This window comes from Halichoerus grypus, chromosome 5, assembly GCF_964656455.1.
Source record: "Halichoerus grypus chromosome 5, mHalGry1.hap1.1, whole genome shotgun sequence".
NCBI lineage: Eukaryota > Metazoa > Chordata > Mammalia > Carnivora > Phocidae > Halichoerus > Halichoerus grypus.
The window spans coordinates 39,327,418-39,345,188 of record NC_135716.1 but is presented as its reverse complement, the minus strand read 5'-3'; the positions used below and the strand labels follow the sequence as shown (position 1 = coordinate 39,345,188).

General features: G+C 44.1%; 1 protein-coding gene across 1 annotated transcript in view; it reads left to right on the top strand.

The window, feature by feature from the left end:
• Positions 1-1,078: 1,078 nt before the first annotated feature.
• Positions 1,079-17,771, top strand: part of SDC2 (syndecan 2) — a 96,931-nt gene continuing 80,238 nt past the window's right edge. Inside the window, exon 1 of the mRNA XM_036066902.2 lies at positions 1,079-1,639. Coding sequence (XP_035922795.1) covers positions 1,580-1,639 — 60 coding nt within the window. The 5' untranslated portion in view covers positions 1,079-1,579. The remainder of the gene's footprint in view (positions 1,640-17,771) is intronic.

Here is a 17,771-nt window from a genome sequence, read left to right as displayed (position 1 = left end):
AAGAATAGTTCCATAAATCATTTACTCCATAAGTCAGAAAAAATAGTGTTAGAAACTGGAAGAGAATAGGTATTTGCCATGGTCTGCAGTATCCATACCCTAGACACCGAATTGAAAGAAAGTTTCCATCACAAAATATTTCTGATCAATTACTTCTATTCAGGAAATACATGCTCCTTACTTTCTTCCAACTAGAAATTACTTTTTCTCTCTTTTCTTTGAAGTTCTCTTAAATCTTATTATTCAGTGTCTCTATCCAATTTCTCATCAAACTGCCCTATTTGTAGCTTCCGAACTTTAACACCCCTAAGCTGAAATGGAGCCTATAAAATGATTTAGGGGCTTTTAAACTGTGTGTGAGGTAGAAATGGTATTTAAATCCTTAATGAAATTATGAGCTTTGAAAGTGTTGCCTTTTGGGTTTATAGGGGTCTTCCTTCACTTTTTTTATTTTTATTATTTTTTTTGAAGGGGGTTTAGGGAGGGTGGGAAATACTCTCACGGCACGTTTATTACATTTATTGTCTCCTCTTTTAAAACACAATTTTCATGAAGTTGTGACTTACGACCAGTTCACAATGCTTGTAGGCATCTGTGAAGTTTGTGTATGTTTTAACAACTCTCAAAGCAGTTTCTACTGGTCTACTTCTCACAGGCAGAAAAGCTAAATTATGAGTCCCGTTGTTTCACCGATCTCTCGCCAGAAGAGTGAGAGTGGAGAGACAACATAGAGAAGAAAAGAGCGTGAAGGAGAGAGGAAGAGGAGAGAAGGAGGGAGAAAACGAAGGAGCTTTGGAGCGCTGGAGCTCTGATTGCGGACGAGCAGATCCAGAGCGGCCACAGAGCGGAGCCACCGGCGCCCACTGGTCCCCGAAGCTGCCAATCGGGGCGTAATCCTGTAGGAATTTCTCCCGGGTTTAGCTGGGAGTCACACTGCCGCCTCCTCTCCCCTAGACGCCCGGAGGAGCTGGGGAGAAGCAGGCGAGGGAGGGAGGGAGGGAGCGGGAAGAGAAGAAGAGGAGGAGGAGGAGGAGGAGGACCGGGGGCGGGAGGCGGTGGCGGGAGAGGAGGAGGGGCACAGCCGCTGAGCCACTAGCCCGGCTCGGACGCGCTTCTCTCCAGATACTCCGGGAGCTCCAGCCGCGCGGATCGCGCGCTCTCAGCGCTCTGCCCCCAAACTTCAGCCGCAGCTACATTCCAAGCCATCTAATTTATTCCTCAAACCAGCAACTGAACCGCGGCACTGGGAAGGAGTCCGCGGAGGAGTAAAACAGCCGCAGAGCAAGAAGAGCTCGAGAGAGCAGCCTCCCCAGAGCAACAACTCGGTTTCGGGAGTGCAGCCACCAACAAGTGAGAAGGCGCCGCATTCCCGGGGCGCAGCCGCGGGCGGCGGGAGCAGGCGCAGGAGGAGCCAGCGAGCGCCCCCGAGCCGGGAGCCCCAGTGCCGGAGCCCCAGCCGCGGTCGTTGCGGCTGCTCTGGCCCGGATCTCTTTGCACCGGCTGCGCCGGGCGCTAGGCAGTAGGCTTCGTTTCGCCCTCGTTGCAAGCGGCGGCTGGGAGCAGCCGGTCCCCGGGGAATATGCGGCGCGCTTGGATCCTGCTCACCTTGGGCTTGGTCGCCTGCGTGTCGGCGGAGTCGGTGAGTGGACTCGGAGCGGGGAGCGCGAGCCGTTTCGGGTGCTCGCAGCCATGGGGAGTCCGCAGCACCCGCGGGGAATCGGGGAGCGCCGCCTGGGGGATCCCTTCCCCCCCGGACTTGGCGCTCGGCCCCCGAGAATCTACTGGGACAAATGCGCTCGCTCCCCCACCCCTTTCCCCCTTGCCCTCTCTTCCCGCAGAAAAGTGCGGCTCGCCGAAGTTGCCGCGAGGTCCCCGGGGATGAGGGCGCGAGAATCGCAGTTTTGTCTAACCGCAGAGGCCCCTGAAGTCACTCCCAACTTCTTCGCCGTCGCAGGGGTCTTGCGGCGTGGCCCGAGAAGGACCTAGGGAAAAGGGTGGCCTGAGCGGCCGGAGGAGGGCCAGCGAGGGAACCCGCCCCCTCCGCGCGCTCGGCGAGACCCAGGGACAACCTGGAAACTTTGGGGTCCCCTTCTCCACACACCATCCCCCACGCTAGCTAGCTCTCTTAGTCGGTTGAATGCTGGTAGTGAGGAGATGGGGTCCCGATTTCAGAAACCTGAGAGTGTCCGGAGAGGAAAGTTTGCAAAAGTTCTTTTGTTTGATGTTCTCGGCGGCTGGGGCGAGGTAGCAGACACTTCGTGGAAAGGCTGACTACCCCCTGAGGCCCAGTCGCGGGTCCCGCGGGGGCGGGGGGTGTGCACGGAACGCGCCGGAAAATGCTGGGGCCCGGGCCCCTGGAATCCCAGTCCTGCGGCGCCCCTCTCCTCCCTGAGGGGCGCAGGGCGGCCCCGCAGGCCCTCAGGGGCAGGAGGACATGTTAATACGGGTTGCAGTGGAGTGGAGCGTGCAGGGCGAGGCGGGGTGCGGGTGACGCCAAGCTCGGCCTCGGGTCGCCGGGCCCTTCGGGTACCGAGGCTTCTAGCTTGCCACGCTTGCCCTCGCGGGCCCTGGCAGGGGTGCTTCCGAGGCCCGGAGGAGTCCCTTCGCCCGTTAGGGCGGGTTGCGGGCACCCAGCCTCCCTTCCCGGCCGCGGCTGCGGGAGCTTGGGTTCTCCTTCTTTGGGTTGCCTTTCTGGGGCCGGAGCTGGTTTCCCTGCGTCGCCCAATGAGCGCCCTCTGAAGGGAACTGCCTCCTGGGCTTCTTGTCGGTGGCGGTCCCTACCTGGGCGCCCCGAGCTTTGCCCGGCTAGGTGGAAGCCCAGCACCCCCGGTTCTGTCTGCAGCCTCGGCGCCTTCTGGAGCTTCGGTTAGGAAGCGCAGCCGTTTCTGGCCCTTCTGGTTGCCATATCTCCTCCCTTTGCCACCTCCTGACTTGCCCACGGGTGGTTTTGTGAGTTTTTCCCCCTCGCCTTTGGAATATTGTTTCCCTTCCCCTTCTCTCCCCACACCCCCTTTTTTTGGAGTTGAGGCAGTTAGGAGTGGGAAACCTCTTAGGCACTGAACAGCAGATGGGCATTTTTCATCGGTGTGGGAGCCTCTGTGTGTGCTAGCAGGTCCCCCAACGTTCCTTGAGATTGAAGAGCGGGTAGAATTGTACACTGTACAGCATAGATGAGTATTTGGGTGCTTGGGCTGTAAAATAGAACTCCGAGCCTTATCAGTAGTTCTCTTTGGCAAAGGATTGGTTCATCCGTTAGGACTGGTAATCTCCCAGCCAGTTATGAACTTTGGCTCATTGTCCACAGAAAGGGAGAGATTCTGTTTATTTCAGAAAAAACATGATTGCTCATCTTGTTGCAAAACAGGGCAAAGGGAGAACTCCCTCTAAGGGTTTTCAGAAGAAGCCTGCCTGAAAGGCTGTACAGGGTTAGGGAAGTCCTTTTATCGCTGAGTCCTGTTCAGGATTTGCTAGGAAGTGTTACTGTTTGGGGTTTCTCCAGAATGTCTCTATCTTCTGGCTCTCCGGAGTTTTGCATAAATCTGACGGTGCTCTTTAAGGAAGCTTTTTGCCTGAACTGTTCTCCTCTCTGGTGACACCTTTCCCCTGAACTCTGTTTTTGCGGTTCTAATATTTCTCATTTCTGACCAGGTTTAGATGCTTTCACGGCGAGCTCTTTCACTGTGGTAGATACTCTCTTCAGTAATTGGAATATCATCCAAAAGGGTGATTAGATATTTTTAAAATGTCAGTTTAGACACTCTAGCGGAGAGTCTTTGTTAGGCTATTTCAAAGCCCAGGATGGCCACTAGTCCATTTAAATTACTTTTTGTCTCCGTTTGATGCCTAGCAGCCTCAATGTATATGAAGTTGAAAGACTTCATTTTTCAACAATTAGCTGTTAGAGCACGTTATTTCCAGGACCTCTTATTTTAATGTGAAAACGACAGCTGTTTCCTGGGAGAAGTGGTGGTTGTCCGAGCTCAAAATCTGTGTTTAAAAGGAGGAAAGGAAAAATGTCTGCAGTTAGTGAATTCTTGAGTGTTTTACTAAGCACAAGGGAAGGTGTGTGTGTGTGTGGGGGGGTGGTGCGTGGCACAGAGGTTCTTGGGAACGAAGGCTCCAAGCTGACTGTGAAAAGAAACTGGTGGCCCTTCCTTTCTGGATGCTGGAGAGAGCAGGGACTGTTCGTGGTCATGCATTCATACTTTCCACCGGCAGGTTAAGGCTTTCACTGCGGGAACACCATGTGAGAGGAAGGACTGACTGAGTGTGGAGGTAGTGATATGCTGTTTTTCTATCCATTTTTTTTAAACGTGACTGTTTACCTTTAGGAATAATATATTACACATGGCTCTAAACATCATTTGAACTGGAAATATGTTTAAGAAAAGGGAGTGTTTTGAACTAAGGGAATTTTATACACACGTTTCAATGTGTGTACATTAAAAGAAACTGTCAAGTCATTTGGACTCATGGGTTACCTCTCAGTGCATTATGAAAGGCAGGCTTTGGAAAGTTTGCATTAGAAAGAAAAATAAGGGGCGCCTAGGGGGCTTAGTCAGTTAAGCATCTGCCTTCAGCCCAGGTCATGATCCTGGAGTCCCAGGATCCAGCCCCATGTCAGGCTCCCTGCTTAGCGGGGAGTCTACTTCTCCCTCTCCCTCTGCCCCTCCCCCTGCTCCTTCTCTCTCTCTCTCATTCTCTCTCTCAAATAAATAAAATCTTTTTTAAAAGAAGAAAGAAAAATAAAATTGGGACCATATAACGTTTTTCAGTTCCGTAAAAAAATATATTTTGGCTGTGCTGGTAATGAAACAAATTACTTTTGCTAGGGAATTTTATTAAAACCTCGGTTGTTTCTCTCTTAGTTGGATATTAGCAGTAGGTAGACATCATTTAGGAAAGAAAGATATTGTAAGATCAGGCTTGCAAAAGACGGATGTCCTAAAAGGAATTAGAGTATGCCCTCCGATTCCTACTTCTGGGACCTGGTACATCCAGTTTTGAAGGACTGTGTAACATGCTTACTCACATGGCGCCTTGAATAATCATGAGTTTGGAAAGGATTTCAAAAAATCACCAAGTTTTTTCCTGGGCAGGACTAATTCTCAGCTCTCCAGAAGTTCCCAGAGACCTGACCGGTCAGCCGCAGGTGGCCCGGAGTCTTCCCAGGTTGGCAAAGCCCTGAGGCTGAGCCAGCTGCACAGAACACAGACAGCTCTGTCATTAAGGTTTATAAGGAGTCTGGTCAAGCCACTATGTTCCTGGCATGTCAGCTGGCAGTGATCCAATAGACGGTGTGAGGAATGTCATCTGAGTTTAGATTCTCACAGCACTGTCCCTTTTCCATTGCCAAAAATCAAAACTAAATCATTTCACCCATCATTTTCTTCTCACCATGGAAGAAGACCTGCCATTTCTACCACCATCAACGGTACATTCCGGTATCTCAAAATCACCCGATTCTTTCATGGAGCAGAAGTCAAAATAAAGTTTTAGAGAGAGAAAAAAAGCAAGAAGTAATGAAGAAGAGTCTTTGCTGAAAATAAGCTACTCTTATTTACCTTTTTTAGTCAGTTGGGCCAGTACCATCATCTTAATTCTGGTCTTTTGGAGTTGAATCTTGATGACATCCTTGACTCATTCCACTTTGTTGACTTCCACGTTCAGTGGACTGCAAACTCCACCTACGTGTGGTTCATTCCACAAATACACTTCGGCACCTACTACGTGCCTGGGATAAAGCATTGAGCAAACCGGGCTTAACTGCTCTGTGTTCTTGGGCTTAACTCTTCTGTGTTCTTGCAGCTCACATTTTAGTGATCTAGGTAGATTTCCCTGTCAGTTTTGTCTTTCTTGGGGCCTGTGCCCTTTCTTGAGACCTGTGCTTTGTAGTTGCTCTTCCTGGCCCAGATGCTCACCTGCTGTTTGATTTATCCTGTACCATTCTGATGGTGTTCCCATGGTCCGCAGACCTCCGTGTTTCTTGTTACATGGCATGGAGTCTAAATATCTCTGCCAGATTTGTAAGATGCTCATCATATTGCTCCTTCCTACTTATCCCCCCTTTGATCACTCCCCATCATGTCTTCTGGTGCTGACCCGCTGGTCTCACTGTCGTGAACACTCCTGGGACATAGCCACCTCTTTAGTGTTTCTCCTTTAACATTCTGTGGATGCAGACCCAAGCTCCAGATGGTCTTTCATGTTTGAGCCCTTGTTTTTTAGCTTTCTGTAAATGGTACAGCAGACAAATGATGAGAATCATGAGAAGTGTGTGAAAATACAAATCTCAGGGCTTCATCTCAGACCAACATAATCAGTGGCCTGGAAGGGGGTGGGGTGATCTATATTTTTATGAAGCAACTCAGATAATTCTAATGAATCAGCCACATTTGGGAACCATTGGTCTGGATCACATACTTTACCCCTTCTTTATATGCCATTTTGTGTTAGCTGGTGGGCAGTAGGTAGCTGTGTGACCTTGGGGGCCACAGTAGAGTGCAGAGGGCTTTGGCATGGGAAGTGGATAAGCCGGGTTCAGATGCTGGTACTTTGCCACTTAATATGGTAGCACTTGGACAAGACACTAAAACTCCAAGTCACTTGAAAAAATACATATGTACATGTGTATAAGTTGGACCTGAATGCCTTTTATAACATGATTACTGTGAGCATATAATAAGGGAGCATAGGAATGGTGCTTGAGGCACAGAAGGTACTAAGTGGTTTTCTTCCTCCTTTCTTGGCCTCTCTTTTCTTGCCAATGAAAATGAGGGAACTGTATAAAATGTTCTTAAGCCCTCTGACATTCTAAGAGGGCAATTTTCTCTTCCATTGAGATTGGTGCCATGTGAGGGGAGGGCCCTTATTTCTACACCTTTGACGCCTGTGCAGTGCCGAGCTTGGTAAACACCTGTTGATGATCCGTGTTTAAGTGCTGGGGCCAGTGGCTAGGGCAGTCTGGATCGGCCGGTTCTGCTGAAGCTCAGCTTTGCTCTGACCACTGCAAGCAGTGTGGTCTGGGATCCACTGAATCCACCAACCCGGGGGTGTACCTGGGCTAGTTTGCCAGTTTTGACTCGATAGACCTCAGTTTCATCAACATTGCAGTGTTGGTGGGAAGAATAAACAGGACATTGAAGTCAAGTCCTGCCATCATTGGTTACCTCCATGCTTCCTCCCGTGTGCTTCCATTGAGGTTCCAGCACACCGGAAGGAGAGAATATTGTCTGTATCGGATGCTGGAAGGAGGTGGCAGGGGTCACCTAGAAGGAGGTGGCAGGGGTGGTGAGGGAATGTTGGGGAGTGGGGGGCAGAGAGAGAGTCTTCTTTTTTTTTAAGGGTAGAAATGTGTGAAATTTCTCCTTTTAGCAATTTGAGCTTCGGCTCTTACTATTAAAAATCTCGGTGCGTTTTGACAAGTCTGTTTCTGGGGCTGCGTTAGTTTTAGCAACAAGGCTAGAGGGGTGACTGCCTCTGAATAGGAAAGAACACTGTGGAAATAGAATTGTGAATGTCTGTGTTTCTTGGGTATCTCAAAGAATTGGTAGGACTGGAAGAAGGGGAGAAACTGTGAAGTCTTTGGAGATTTCCCATTTGAATTTCGTATTAGCAGAGAGAGGCCAACTGGTATGTAGTCAATGATGTGAGAGCCAGCTTATGGTCTTGGACGCCAAGCTATGGAAGATGTTGTTAAAGACAAGATAGGTTTTCACATTTTTTTCCTCTACTGTTGAATCTGTTTTGTCAAAAATGTCACAGAGATGCAGTTAAATGCATCCTTTACAAAGCATTTGGATGTTTTTTTTTTCTTTTATGATTATACAGATATATTAAATGCCAATAGTACTGATATTTAAGGAGTATGTGCAATTAATAGAGTTTGGTCTCATGATAAGAACGACATGTGGAATGAGATATCCAGTTAATAAGGGAAAATAATTTATTTCAAGTTCTTACCAAGAAAGAGTAAAAGTTCAATATGTAGCTTCATGTGATATATTATTAAATATAAAGGCAGTAAAAATAAATGTACAATTTTTAGGGTAAAAGTGAGGTTTTACATATCTTAATCTCTGTGGGATGTCAGGTTCCCCATTTATAAAATGATGGAGTGAACTAGAAGAATTTTCTGTCTTTAATATTTAGTTTTTCTATATGCTTCAGGGTAAGAATGGAGAAATGTTAAGATTAACCTAATCAATAAGTAATTATTAAGCTCCTGCCAAATACTATTTTATTTATTGAAGCAGGGAATTCATTCACATTACTGAAAGGTAAGTCACTTCCAATAGCTGATGGTAATCTGTTAACTTGAACTGAGTATTCATCATGTACTGAGATTACATACATTGCTCAGAATGTTCATGATCTAATGTCTAGTGTTTTCTCATATATTTTCTGATATCAGCCGGTGTAGCATGAAGACCAGTGGATGTGATGGAATTCACTTTCTTTCTAGACGGAAGACAACATGACTTGTTGATGTAATTTGAAGGGCTTTTTAAGGCCTAAGTCACCGAGGGGCCTCAGGCTCCTCATCTGGTTTCTGGCCTAGGCGTGCCATTTGCAGAGAGGGGCCTTTAGCTGGTGCCTTCCCTTTGGCTCATCTCTGTTAGCACTGGAGCTGGTGTAAGTGCTGTGGACACCACAAGCAAGAATCTGAGAGTAGGCAGTATGGTAGACTGGCTCAGAGTCTGGTCATTGGAGGTGGGTTTGAATCCCCTTTACCGTGTCACCTTGGGCAGATTTCTTAATCACTCTGTGCTCCGTTTTTTCCTCTGTAAAATGGAATATTCTAAACAAGGTTTTCAGGATTATGTGAGACAGAATAGGTAGAAGCTTTTCACACAGTGGCGTATCCATGCTTTATGTCCTGTGTCAGGTACTGTTATCCTGATGCGTGGTTTTCTGTTTCCTTAAAGAGTGGGGGCTCTGTACGCTACAGGGCTTAGTTAGCTCCAACTCAGAGAGTGGCCCAGGATCTGCAGGATTGAGCCTGCTCTTTTACAGCTGGTTCTCTTTCCTGATTTGGGGAGGCCTAGCTCTGTGTTCAGATATTGGGGATATGTTTGTATTCAGCTTTTCTCTAAATGTGGGTGATGTGAGAGGATATGTCATTGGTTGTTGCTGAAAGGTTCCTTACTGGGACCAGATGAATCTATGAGTGTTAAGATATGAAAAGCCCATTTTTCCCAGTAATTTTACCTCTTCAAATCTATCCAAAGGAAATAACCATAGCTGGGTAAATGTGTTTATTGAATATTTACTTATAATAGTTAAAAAAAATGGAAACAACCTGTGTGTACAATAAGAGAAGATTGGTTAAAGATTCTAAATTATACATTAAACACCATATAGCCATTAAAAATGTATTCAAAGAATGTTTATAACTGGGAAACTTTATAATAGAAAGTCTGATATAAAACTATATAGTGAAACTAAGGTTATATTAAATAAACTTTTATATATGTATACATAGACCTATACGTGTGATAAAACTGCATAGAACTATATATACACACATACACACAGACACAAAGGAGTACAAGTAAAACTGCGTAACTGAATAAGATTGGTGGATGGCATCAGTGTCAATATCCTTGTTGAGATATTTACTATCGTTTTATAAAATGTTAGCCATTGGGAGAAACTGGATAAAGGGTAGAAGAGATCTCTTTGTATTACTTCCTACAACTGCATGTGAATCTACAATTATGTCAACAAAAAATTCAATTAAAAAAATGGCACCGGACCTAGGGGGGTTTACAAGTACCTTCTGCTGATCCTTGAAGGAACAATTGTTGTTACAGAGCTTAGAGAATGATAGAATCTGTTCTTTTTCATTTTATGAGGTTAACATTACTCTATGTGAAAGTCAGACAAGGAGGGTGTAGGAAACAAACCATAGGCCAGCTTCACTTATGATGCCAAAATTTTAAATTTAATATTCTCATTAAATTTAATATTCTCAAACTGAAAACAGCAGCTTATTAAAAGAATCATGATGAATTCCGGTAGAGTTTATCCAAGGCATGCTTCAACATCAGAAAAGCAATGCAGTTAACAGTTTAAGGGAGATAATATGATCTTCTCAATAGATGCAGAAAATACATAATAAAAGACTATAAAAATGTTAATACAAGGGTCTCTAATTTCTGGTTAACTCAGAGGTTTACTATATTAGGGTTAGTACATCTGTGCTGATGGCTCAATTCACTTGCCATGTTTAGGAACCAAAAGATCACTGTTTACTGAGTTGTTAGGCAACAGTCTCTAGTTGCCTGGGTGACAGGTGTGACACAGTGCAGTAAAGTATGGGTCATAACATACATAGATTCTACTCCATATGAACGTGTCGTTCTAGCATTGCCAAGATTCAGTGTTGTGCTCTCCCAAATTAAGATGACACAGGAGATGATCTTGAGGGTCTTGGAATCAGGTGTATTAGGGCTTGGTTTTCGGTATTAACCACCTGAAATCCACATGACCTTGGGGAAGTTTCTTATCATTTCTGAGCTTGTTTTTTTCAGTGTAACACTGGGGATTATAATATTTTCCCTTTTTGGTTATTTTGAAAATTAGCTTCAATAATGAATGAAAACTTCTAACACAAAAACCTGACCCGTAGTAGGTGTTTTAAGCACATTTGATTCTCTTTCTTTTTAGCTTTCAATTTTGTGATTCTGGAACATATTATATGTGCATAAATATGTGTGCATATGTTTTTTGTTTCTCATTTGCATTCTCACCCTTGACACCAAGGGACATATATTTTCACAATTTTATGACCAGTTTATTTTTTACCAGGCAGGGTGTGATGCTGAATTATACTTTTTCTTTCTGCCATCATCTGTTCCCTGAATTACATTCAGCTAAAACTCAAAATAGATTTGTACACAAGTTGGAAATTCAGTTAAGGCTTGAAAATCTAACATAGGACTTGGGAATATAATTGTAAAATGCTTAAAGAAGGTCAACATTGCAATCTTATGTCGTAAACACTGATTTCTCTGTTAGGTTTGCTGATGAATTAAAATCTTAACCTTATTTCTGTCCCACCTCTGAACTCATTTAGATAAAAGTGGTGAGTATTTTTATTTTATTATTCACGTATCCTCCTGCTTTTTTTTAAAGTTCACATTAGGCCAGTGTACTTTTTTTTTTTTAATAAAGATTTTATTTATTTTTTTGACAGAGAGAGACACAGTGAGAGAGGGAACACAAGTGGGGGGAGTGGGAGAGGGAGAAGCAGGCTTCCCGCGGAGCAGGGAGCCTGACGCGGGGCCGGATCCCAGGACCCCGGGATCATGACCCGAGCCACAGGCAGACACCCAATGACTGAGCCACCCAGGCGCCCCAGGCCAGTGCACTTTTATGAAAGATGTACATTAGTACCTGTTTTCACTAACCGGAAGATATCTAAAGAAAATTTTTGCTTTTATGAAAAAGAAAGGCAAGAAGTGAAAATAGTGCTCAGTGTTGGTTTTGCAGTGAGCTGTTACGGAGGCAGCATGCACCCTAAGCATCAAGAGCGGCCCCACCAAGCTCCTTCCCAGAGAACTGCACTCAGCATCCCAGCGTCAAGCCGCCATAGCTTTGAACTGTGTGAATATCTGTGCTTTATCTTGATTTATTTTGTGCATCCATTAGCAAAATGTGTCCTAAGGTATCAGAAAAACCTGAGAGAGGTTATTTTTTTGTGTCTGAGAAGGCCCAAAAGTTTTTCTATGTAAATTACTTATAATGGCTTCTTTGCTTTCTGCCATTTTGGTTAACGAAAGGTTTCATGGGAACCCTCTACTTTCAGATAGCGGGGGGGAACTGCATTAGGTTTGATTTGATTTTGTCATTGTGCCAATTGGTTATTGAATGAGGTTTTATGTTTGGTAAGTCAGTTAAGATTTAACTCATGTTACGGCACATCAACCAAGGGCAAAGCTCTTTGCTGGTCTTGCAAGTTACAAAAAGAAATTATGACATGAAGGCTTGCCTTCAAGCAGCTATCACCTACCTTTCAATTATTTAGAGTAGTTGAAGATGGGTTGGGCCCATAGGTTATACATGCGTTATATGTAAAATATGCCTCAGTTTGTTTTTATCTGAATCTAGTTAGACACACTTAGCAATCAAAACTGCCAAAGAACTGTATCTGCAGCTGAGAAGGAGAAGAAGAACCCCTTGTAGAAGAGAAGTCACTGCTTTCCCAGCAAAGCAAAACCAAAACCTTCTCTGAAGTGGCTTGGTGTGTTGAAGAAAAAGCAGAATTCTATTGATGACCTGAGGACACTTGTTTTTCAAATTTTTTTCTCTTTCCCCACGTGTTCTCCAAGGAAAGACTTCTGAGTATTAAAACGCACGAAAGGGGCGCCTGGGTGGCTCAGTTGGTTGGGCGACTGCCTTCAGCTCAGGTCATGATCCTGGAGTCCCTGGATCGAGTCCCGCATTGGGCTCCCTGCTCAGCGGGGAGTCTGCTTCTCCCCCTGACCCTCCCCCCTCTCATGTACTCGCTCTCTCTCATTCTCTCTCTCTCAAATAAATAAATAAAATCTTTAAAAAAAAAAAAACGCACGAAAGACACAAAGAGTAAGAAATTGCTTAGAACCTGAATAATTTATTGATGTTTATATCTGAGGAGAAAGAAACCTTACATTTCATCCAGTCTGATTCTCCATAGTCTATAAACTTTGGGCCCTGAAAGGCGAGAGCTAGACCTTATGTGTCTGGCTAAGAGCAATAGTCTTAGCTGATAAAGGAAAGAGGTATAAAAGTGTTGGGATGATTTTCCTTGTATTCTTTTGGATTCTGCTTTTTCATTATGTAACAATGGATTTTAGAGCCGGAATTGACTTTTAAGAGGAAACACATCTAGAGAGGTTAAGTGATTTGTCCAGGATCACGTAATTAGTTAGTGGTAGAGTTATAATGTTGGGCTTAGGCCATCAGTGATTTGTTAGTAGTTTTTTCTTACCATAAAACATTCCCTTTCTGGCTCCTTCTTCTTCCTCATTCCTCACATTAATGATTAGCACCTGATATACCTACTCCTGGCCCATGTTTGACACGTGAATGAAATAGCAAATGGAACATAAATTATATCTTATATGCTCTGCATCAGTGTGGTTAATGTGTTCTGTGCAAGATGAATAACTTAAAATGGTGTTTAGATAATTTCTCAATTTGCAGCAAAAATTGTGCTCTGGCAGACTCTGTTATTATCTGTGACCCTTCTGGCTAATTAGGGGAGGAGAGAAGAAAGCCCTGGGATTTAGAGAGACCGGGGGCTGAAGTCCAGTTGATTTGCAAATCATAGGAAGATTATGGAGACTTGCAGAAAGAAAAGGAGATGAAAGGTTCCTGGAGATAAGAATCAAAACTGGAAGTAAAGTTCTCATGAATTAATACCACATTTTATGGGGAAAAAAAAAATACCACATTTTATGAGGGAAGAAGAGCATTCCTTAGAGGTTTATACTAAAAATAAACAGGTCAGTGCCTTCCAGGAAAAGGGGGGTGGAGGTACTTCTGGTCCAGGTAGAAGCTTTAGTTCCTTTTGCTGGTTTTGGATGTAGGGTCATCTTTTCTCCCAACATTTTTCTCTTGAATACTTCTTTGGTAAATCTGAGCGTAATAACGCAAATATATTTGCATCCTAGTTTTTCAGAAAATAAGTCTGTGGGGTGATATTTTTAAGAAATGCATTTTATTAAAGGATACTGACATTGAAAATTACTACGCAGATGTCCTACTGTGTACTTAGAACTGTGATAGGCACTTTCCATTCTTGTCTATAATTGTCTCACAACTGCCTGGTGGCATCACTTGCCACGACTGCATTTTAGGTGACCTAGCAGAAGTTAGGTCCTTGGGTTGGTTGGTTTTTTTTTTTTTTTTTAAGCTTTAAATAGACGTTACAGGATACTATCATCTTTCAAGAGAGCAGTGAAAGTGTTTAAATGTATAATCCCTTTTTAATACGGTCTAATGGGTACAGCTCCCAACAGGGAAGTGTCAGACCCTTCCTTTGCATTGGTTGGCCAAATATTCTAGGTCACCCATGTTCTGATTCCTTTCCCAACATGGAGCCTGTTGCTTCGTGGGCTTCTCTCCACAAACTTGTGTCTGGTAATGGGGGAACCAGTCGGTGGAATTCATGGGGTCTCTTTAAATTCCCAGCTCTGCCGGTGGCCGGCTGTGTGACCTTGGGCAGGTGTCTTAGTCTCTCTCTGCCTCAGTTTTCTCATCTGTAAAAAGGAGATTAGTCGCAGTAGCCACCTCACGGTGATGCTGTGAGGATTAATGAGTTCCTGCTTGTCCAGCATTTAGAAGCATGCCCCGTGTAGAGTCAGCACTGCCTCCGTGTTGACGCTGATTGACATGGACGGCTGATTCGATGTGCTGATCAAAGAAGAAAGGATCCTCTTTGGAGGTTCTGAACCTGAGACTAAGACAAATGACCAGATGGGAAAGACAGCGATGGGAAAAAAAAGGGGGAGGCTGAATTCTTTCCTCTTTTTTTCTTTTCTTGCTGTGGCTCTTGTGTTTTCGTGGAGAAGGTGGTTTAGCCTCTCTAGCTCTTAGCTCTGGAGAGTGAGGGGCATGTTCTAGATCACTGACTCTCACCCCTTCCCGCACATTAAATTCATCTGGGGAACTTTGAAAAGCTGTGGGCACCTGAGCCCCACCCAGAACCAGTTAAATCAGACTGGGGTGGGGAAGGGCCAGGTGGCTTTATAGAAAAGCTCCCCAGGTGATTCTAGCTTCCAGAAGTTTTGAGAACCAGTGCTCTGGGTGCCTTCTGGGGCCCCTCAGCTTAGAGGGAAGTCTAGCGGGTAAGATTTTGTCTTGTGAAACCACGTTCCCTACTGCTTGTGACCAAACCCCGTGGAATGCAATGGCTTCCCGGGGACAGCCTCCTGCCCCAGTCTAGAGCCCTGTGAAAGTGAACATGCTTGCTCCCAACCTATTCCTTTTCTCCCTTCCTCCTCTTTTTCTGTTGGCTCGTGCTTTCCTGATAATTAACGTTGGTGGCTTACGATACATGCTCTTTACACAAAAGATTATATATGTATAAATGAAGTCTGTCTGAGGATGTCTTAGAAAAAATGGAAACATTTCCCTTTCCTTTCAGAAACTTTCCTTAGTGGAACAAAGGATGCTTGTCCCCTTGGCCTGGTTGCAGAAAAGCATGTTTGGTCAGCTTATTAGATTTGCCTGAGTTCATGCTTTGAACGGAGAGATTGTGTTTTAGTGATTGGGAATGTGTCCTAGAACTTGTCTGAAGTTACTGATCATGTATAAGCCCTACACACGTGTCTTAATGATGGTCCTTTTCTTCAGTTTATCCTTTATTACCGCAGCTCAGCTACTTGGACCTTGTTCAAGTTGAATTAATTCCATGGAACTCTGCTGTTTCCGGGGTTGAAGTAGGGAAGAGCGAGTGCTTCAGGCTATCCTGTGAATAAGACGTTGGAGTTGTCTTTAGTTCTTGCTTAAGTAAAAAAGCAGCAGTCCATTATCTAATCTATTCATAGTTTACTTTGTTCTGGTATCTAATTTGGGAGCATGTTTGCCCTCACTCAGTTCTGAAACACAATTTTCCATCCCTTGAATAAAAGGGGCTATCTTTAATTGACTCGGGGGAAGAAAAAAAAAATCAAAAAACCTTGTTTAAGAATTCTAGAGTTTTCAAAAGCTTTTAAAAGTTGCTCTGCAGGATAACATTAAAGTGCTGACCCTTTAGAAACTACTGCTCAACATGTATCTGTCCCACAATAGAGTTGGATTATTCTGAGCGAGCCTTTAAAATGAACCATTTGCTACAATTCATATGCTTTTAAACCTCACAAGTCTGTAGTATCTAGAATAAAATTCAACATCGCTGTTTTTTGTTTTAATTTGGCAGCAACAGGGTTAAATGTGTCTCTTCAAAGTATGAAGCGTGCATGCATACTACTCTTAGAAATTAAGGGAGTGGAAATGTGAGTTCTACCCTCCCCCTCTTAGCGTGTCCCTGATACATAGATGTTCCAGAGCGTTGATATAATACAATTTGCACATGGAAGTGTTTGTTCTCAGTGGAAATGAAGTCTGTTAGAGTTGTTAACCCTGGCATTAGGTCAGGTCTCTCCATGTGAATGGACCAGCAGTATCCGCATCACCTAGGAACTTGTTAGAAATGTAGGTTCTGGGCCTGACCCCAGACCAACCGAATCCAAAATCTGGGGGTAGGGCCCAGCAGTCGGCTTTAAAAAACCCTCCAGGTGACTCTATTGCGTGCTAGAGATGGAGAGCTGCTGAGAGGGGTTCTCCTCCTGCTGTTGCAGATACTATTGGATGGGAGCTCCTGGTTGTGGGGCCCAGGTAGCAGTGGGTTTTTGGTTTTTTTCAAGCTGCTTGGTGATTCTGATGTGCAGCCATGCTTACAGGCCATTGCTTTAGGGCCTCGCTTCTCAAAATGTGGACGCTGGACCAGCGTGAGCATCACCTGGGAGCTGGTTAGAAATGCAGAATCTCAACCCCACTTGAGCCTCCTGAAGTGTGATTTGCATTTTGACAAGACTCCCAGTGACTCATAAGCACAGTAAAGTTGGTGAAACAATATAGAAATAGTGAGTTTCCTTTATAGAAGTCAGTTCTAGAATGCCCTTAATTTAAAAGTTTTGTGAGGAGGCCACACAGCTGCTTTGTTTGGCTTCTGCCTGGGGTGGACCCCGGGAAGCCTAAGGGAGGAAAGGGTTGGCGTGGTAGCTACCGCTAGAAGGACCCGGGACCGGGGTAGATGTAACAAGACCCCGTAAGGCATCATCAAGTGAGTTAAGATAGTCCCAGGTGCTAGTAGCAAAAATCCCAACTCCAATTGGCATAAGAAATAAAAAGGAACATTGTGGCTTAGGTCATGGGGGAAGTCCAGGAATATGAATAAAGGAAAAGATAAACAAGTTTATCTTTGGCTATTTGGTAAGTGCTTTTTTAAAAAATGTTTTCCATAAAGTGGTTTGCATCTTGAACTGCTAAAGATTGTATAAATAGAGGCTTTTAGCACATCAAATAGCGATGAGTGTTACATAAATGATGAATTACTGTTTACTCCTTCGTTCTCAAGGTTTTGGTTTCTTTAGTGTATATATATATATTCTATCTTCCTCATTACACAGAAGACTTGACGTGATTTCCGAGACTCATACCTTTCCCACAGCCTTTAGAAGAAATTATATAAATGGTTGAATTGTACTGCAACCAGAGCTTTCTAAACGCATACTAGGTAACATTTTTCTTAAAGTTTTAACTGTCTTAAATGATAGAAAAATAATACATGATATTCAAAATAACCTCCCATTTCCAAGCTTCTCAACTGAATGCTTATTGTCCTTTTAATAAAAATGTGGATTGCAGGCACATTTGATGTAAATGAATTAAAATTTCATTTGCCGAGAACTTGGTGTATTACGTTAATAAGATTTACCCAAAACACTATTGTTGGTTTAATAAATATTAAGAGCGCATTTGTGAGCTGCCTCCTGGTGTTTGCTCTCCTTGGGCATTAACTACTCTTGTGACTCTTTACCAGGCTGCTTTTGTTGTTTTGTGCCTGAGGTATAAAGAGAGGCAGAGAACCCAGAAGATTCAAACAAATTCCATACCATAAACTGTTTGCAGATGTGTTTAGTATTCATTCAAGAGAGCCTTCTAGTCTATTTAACATAAAATTACTTTTAGCATTCTGCATGTGCAAGAGATTCGGTTTTTATTTTACTGGAAGTTTAAAA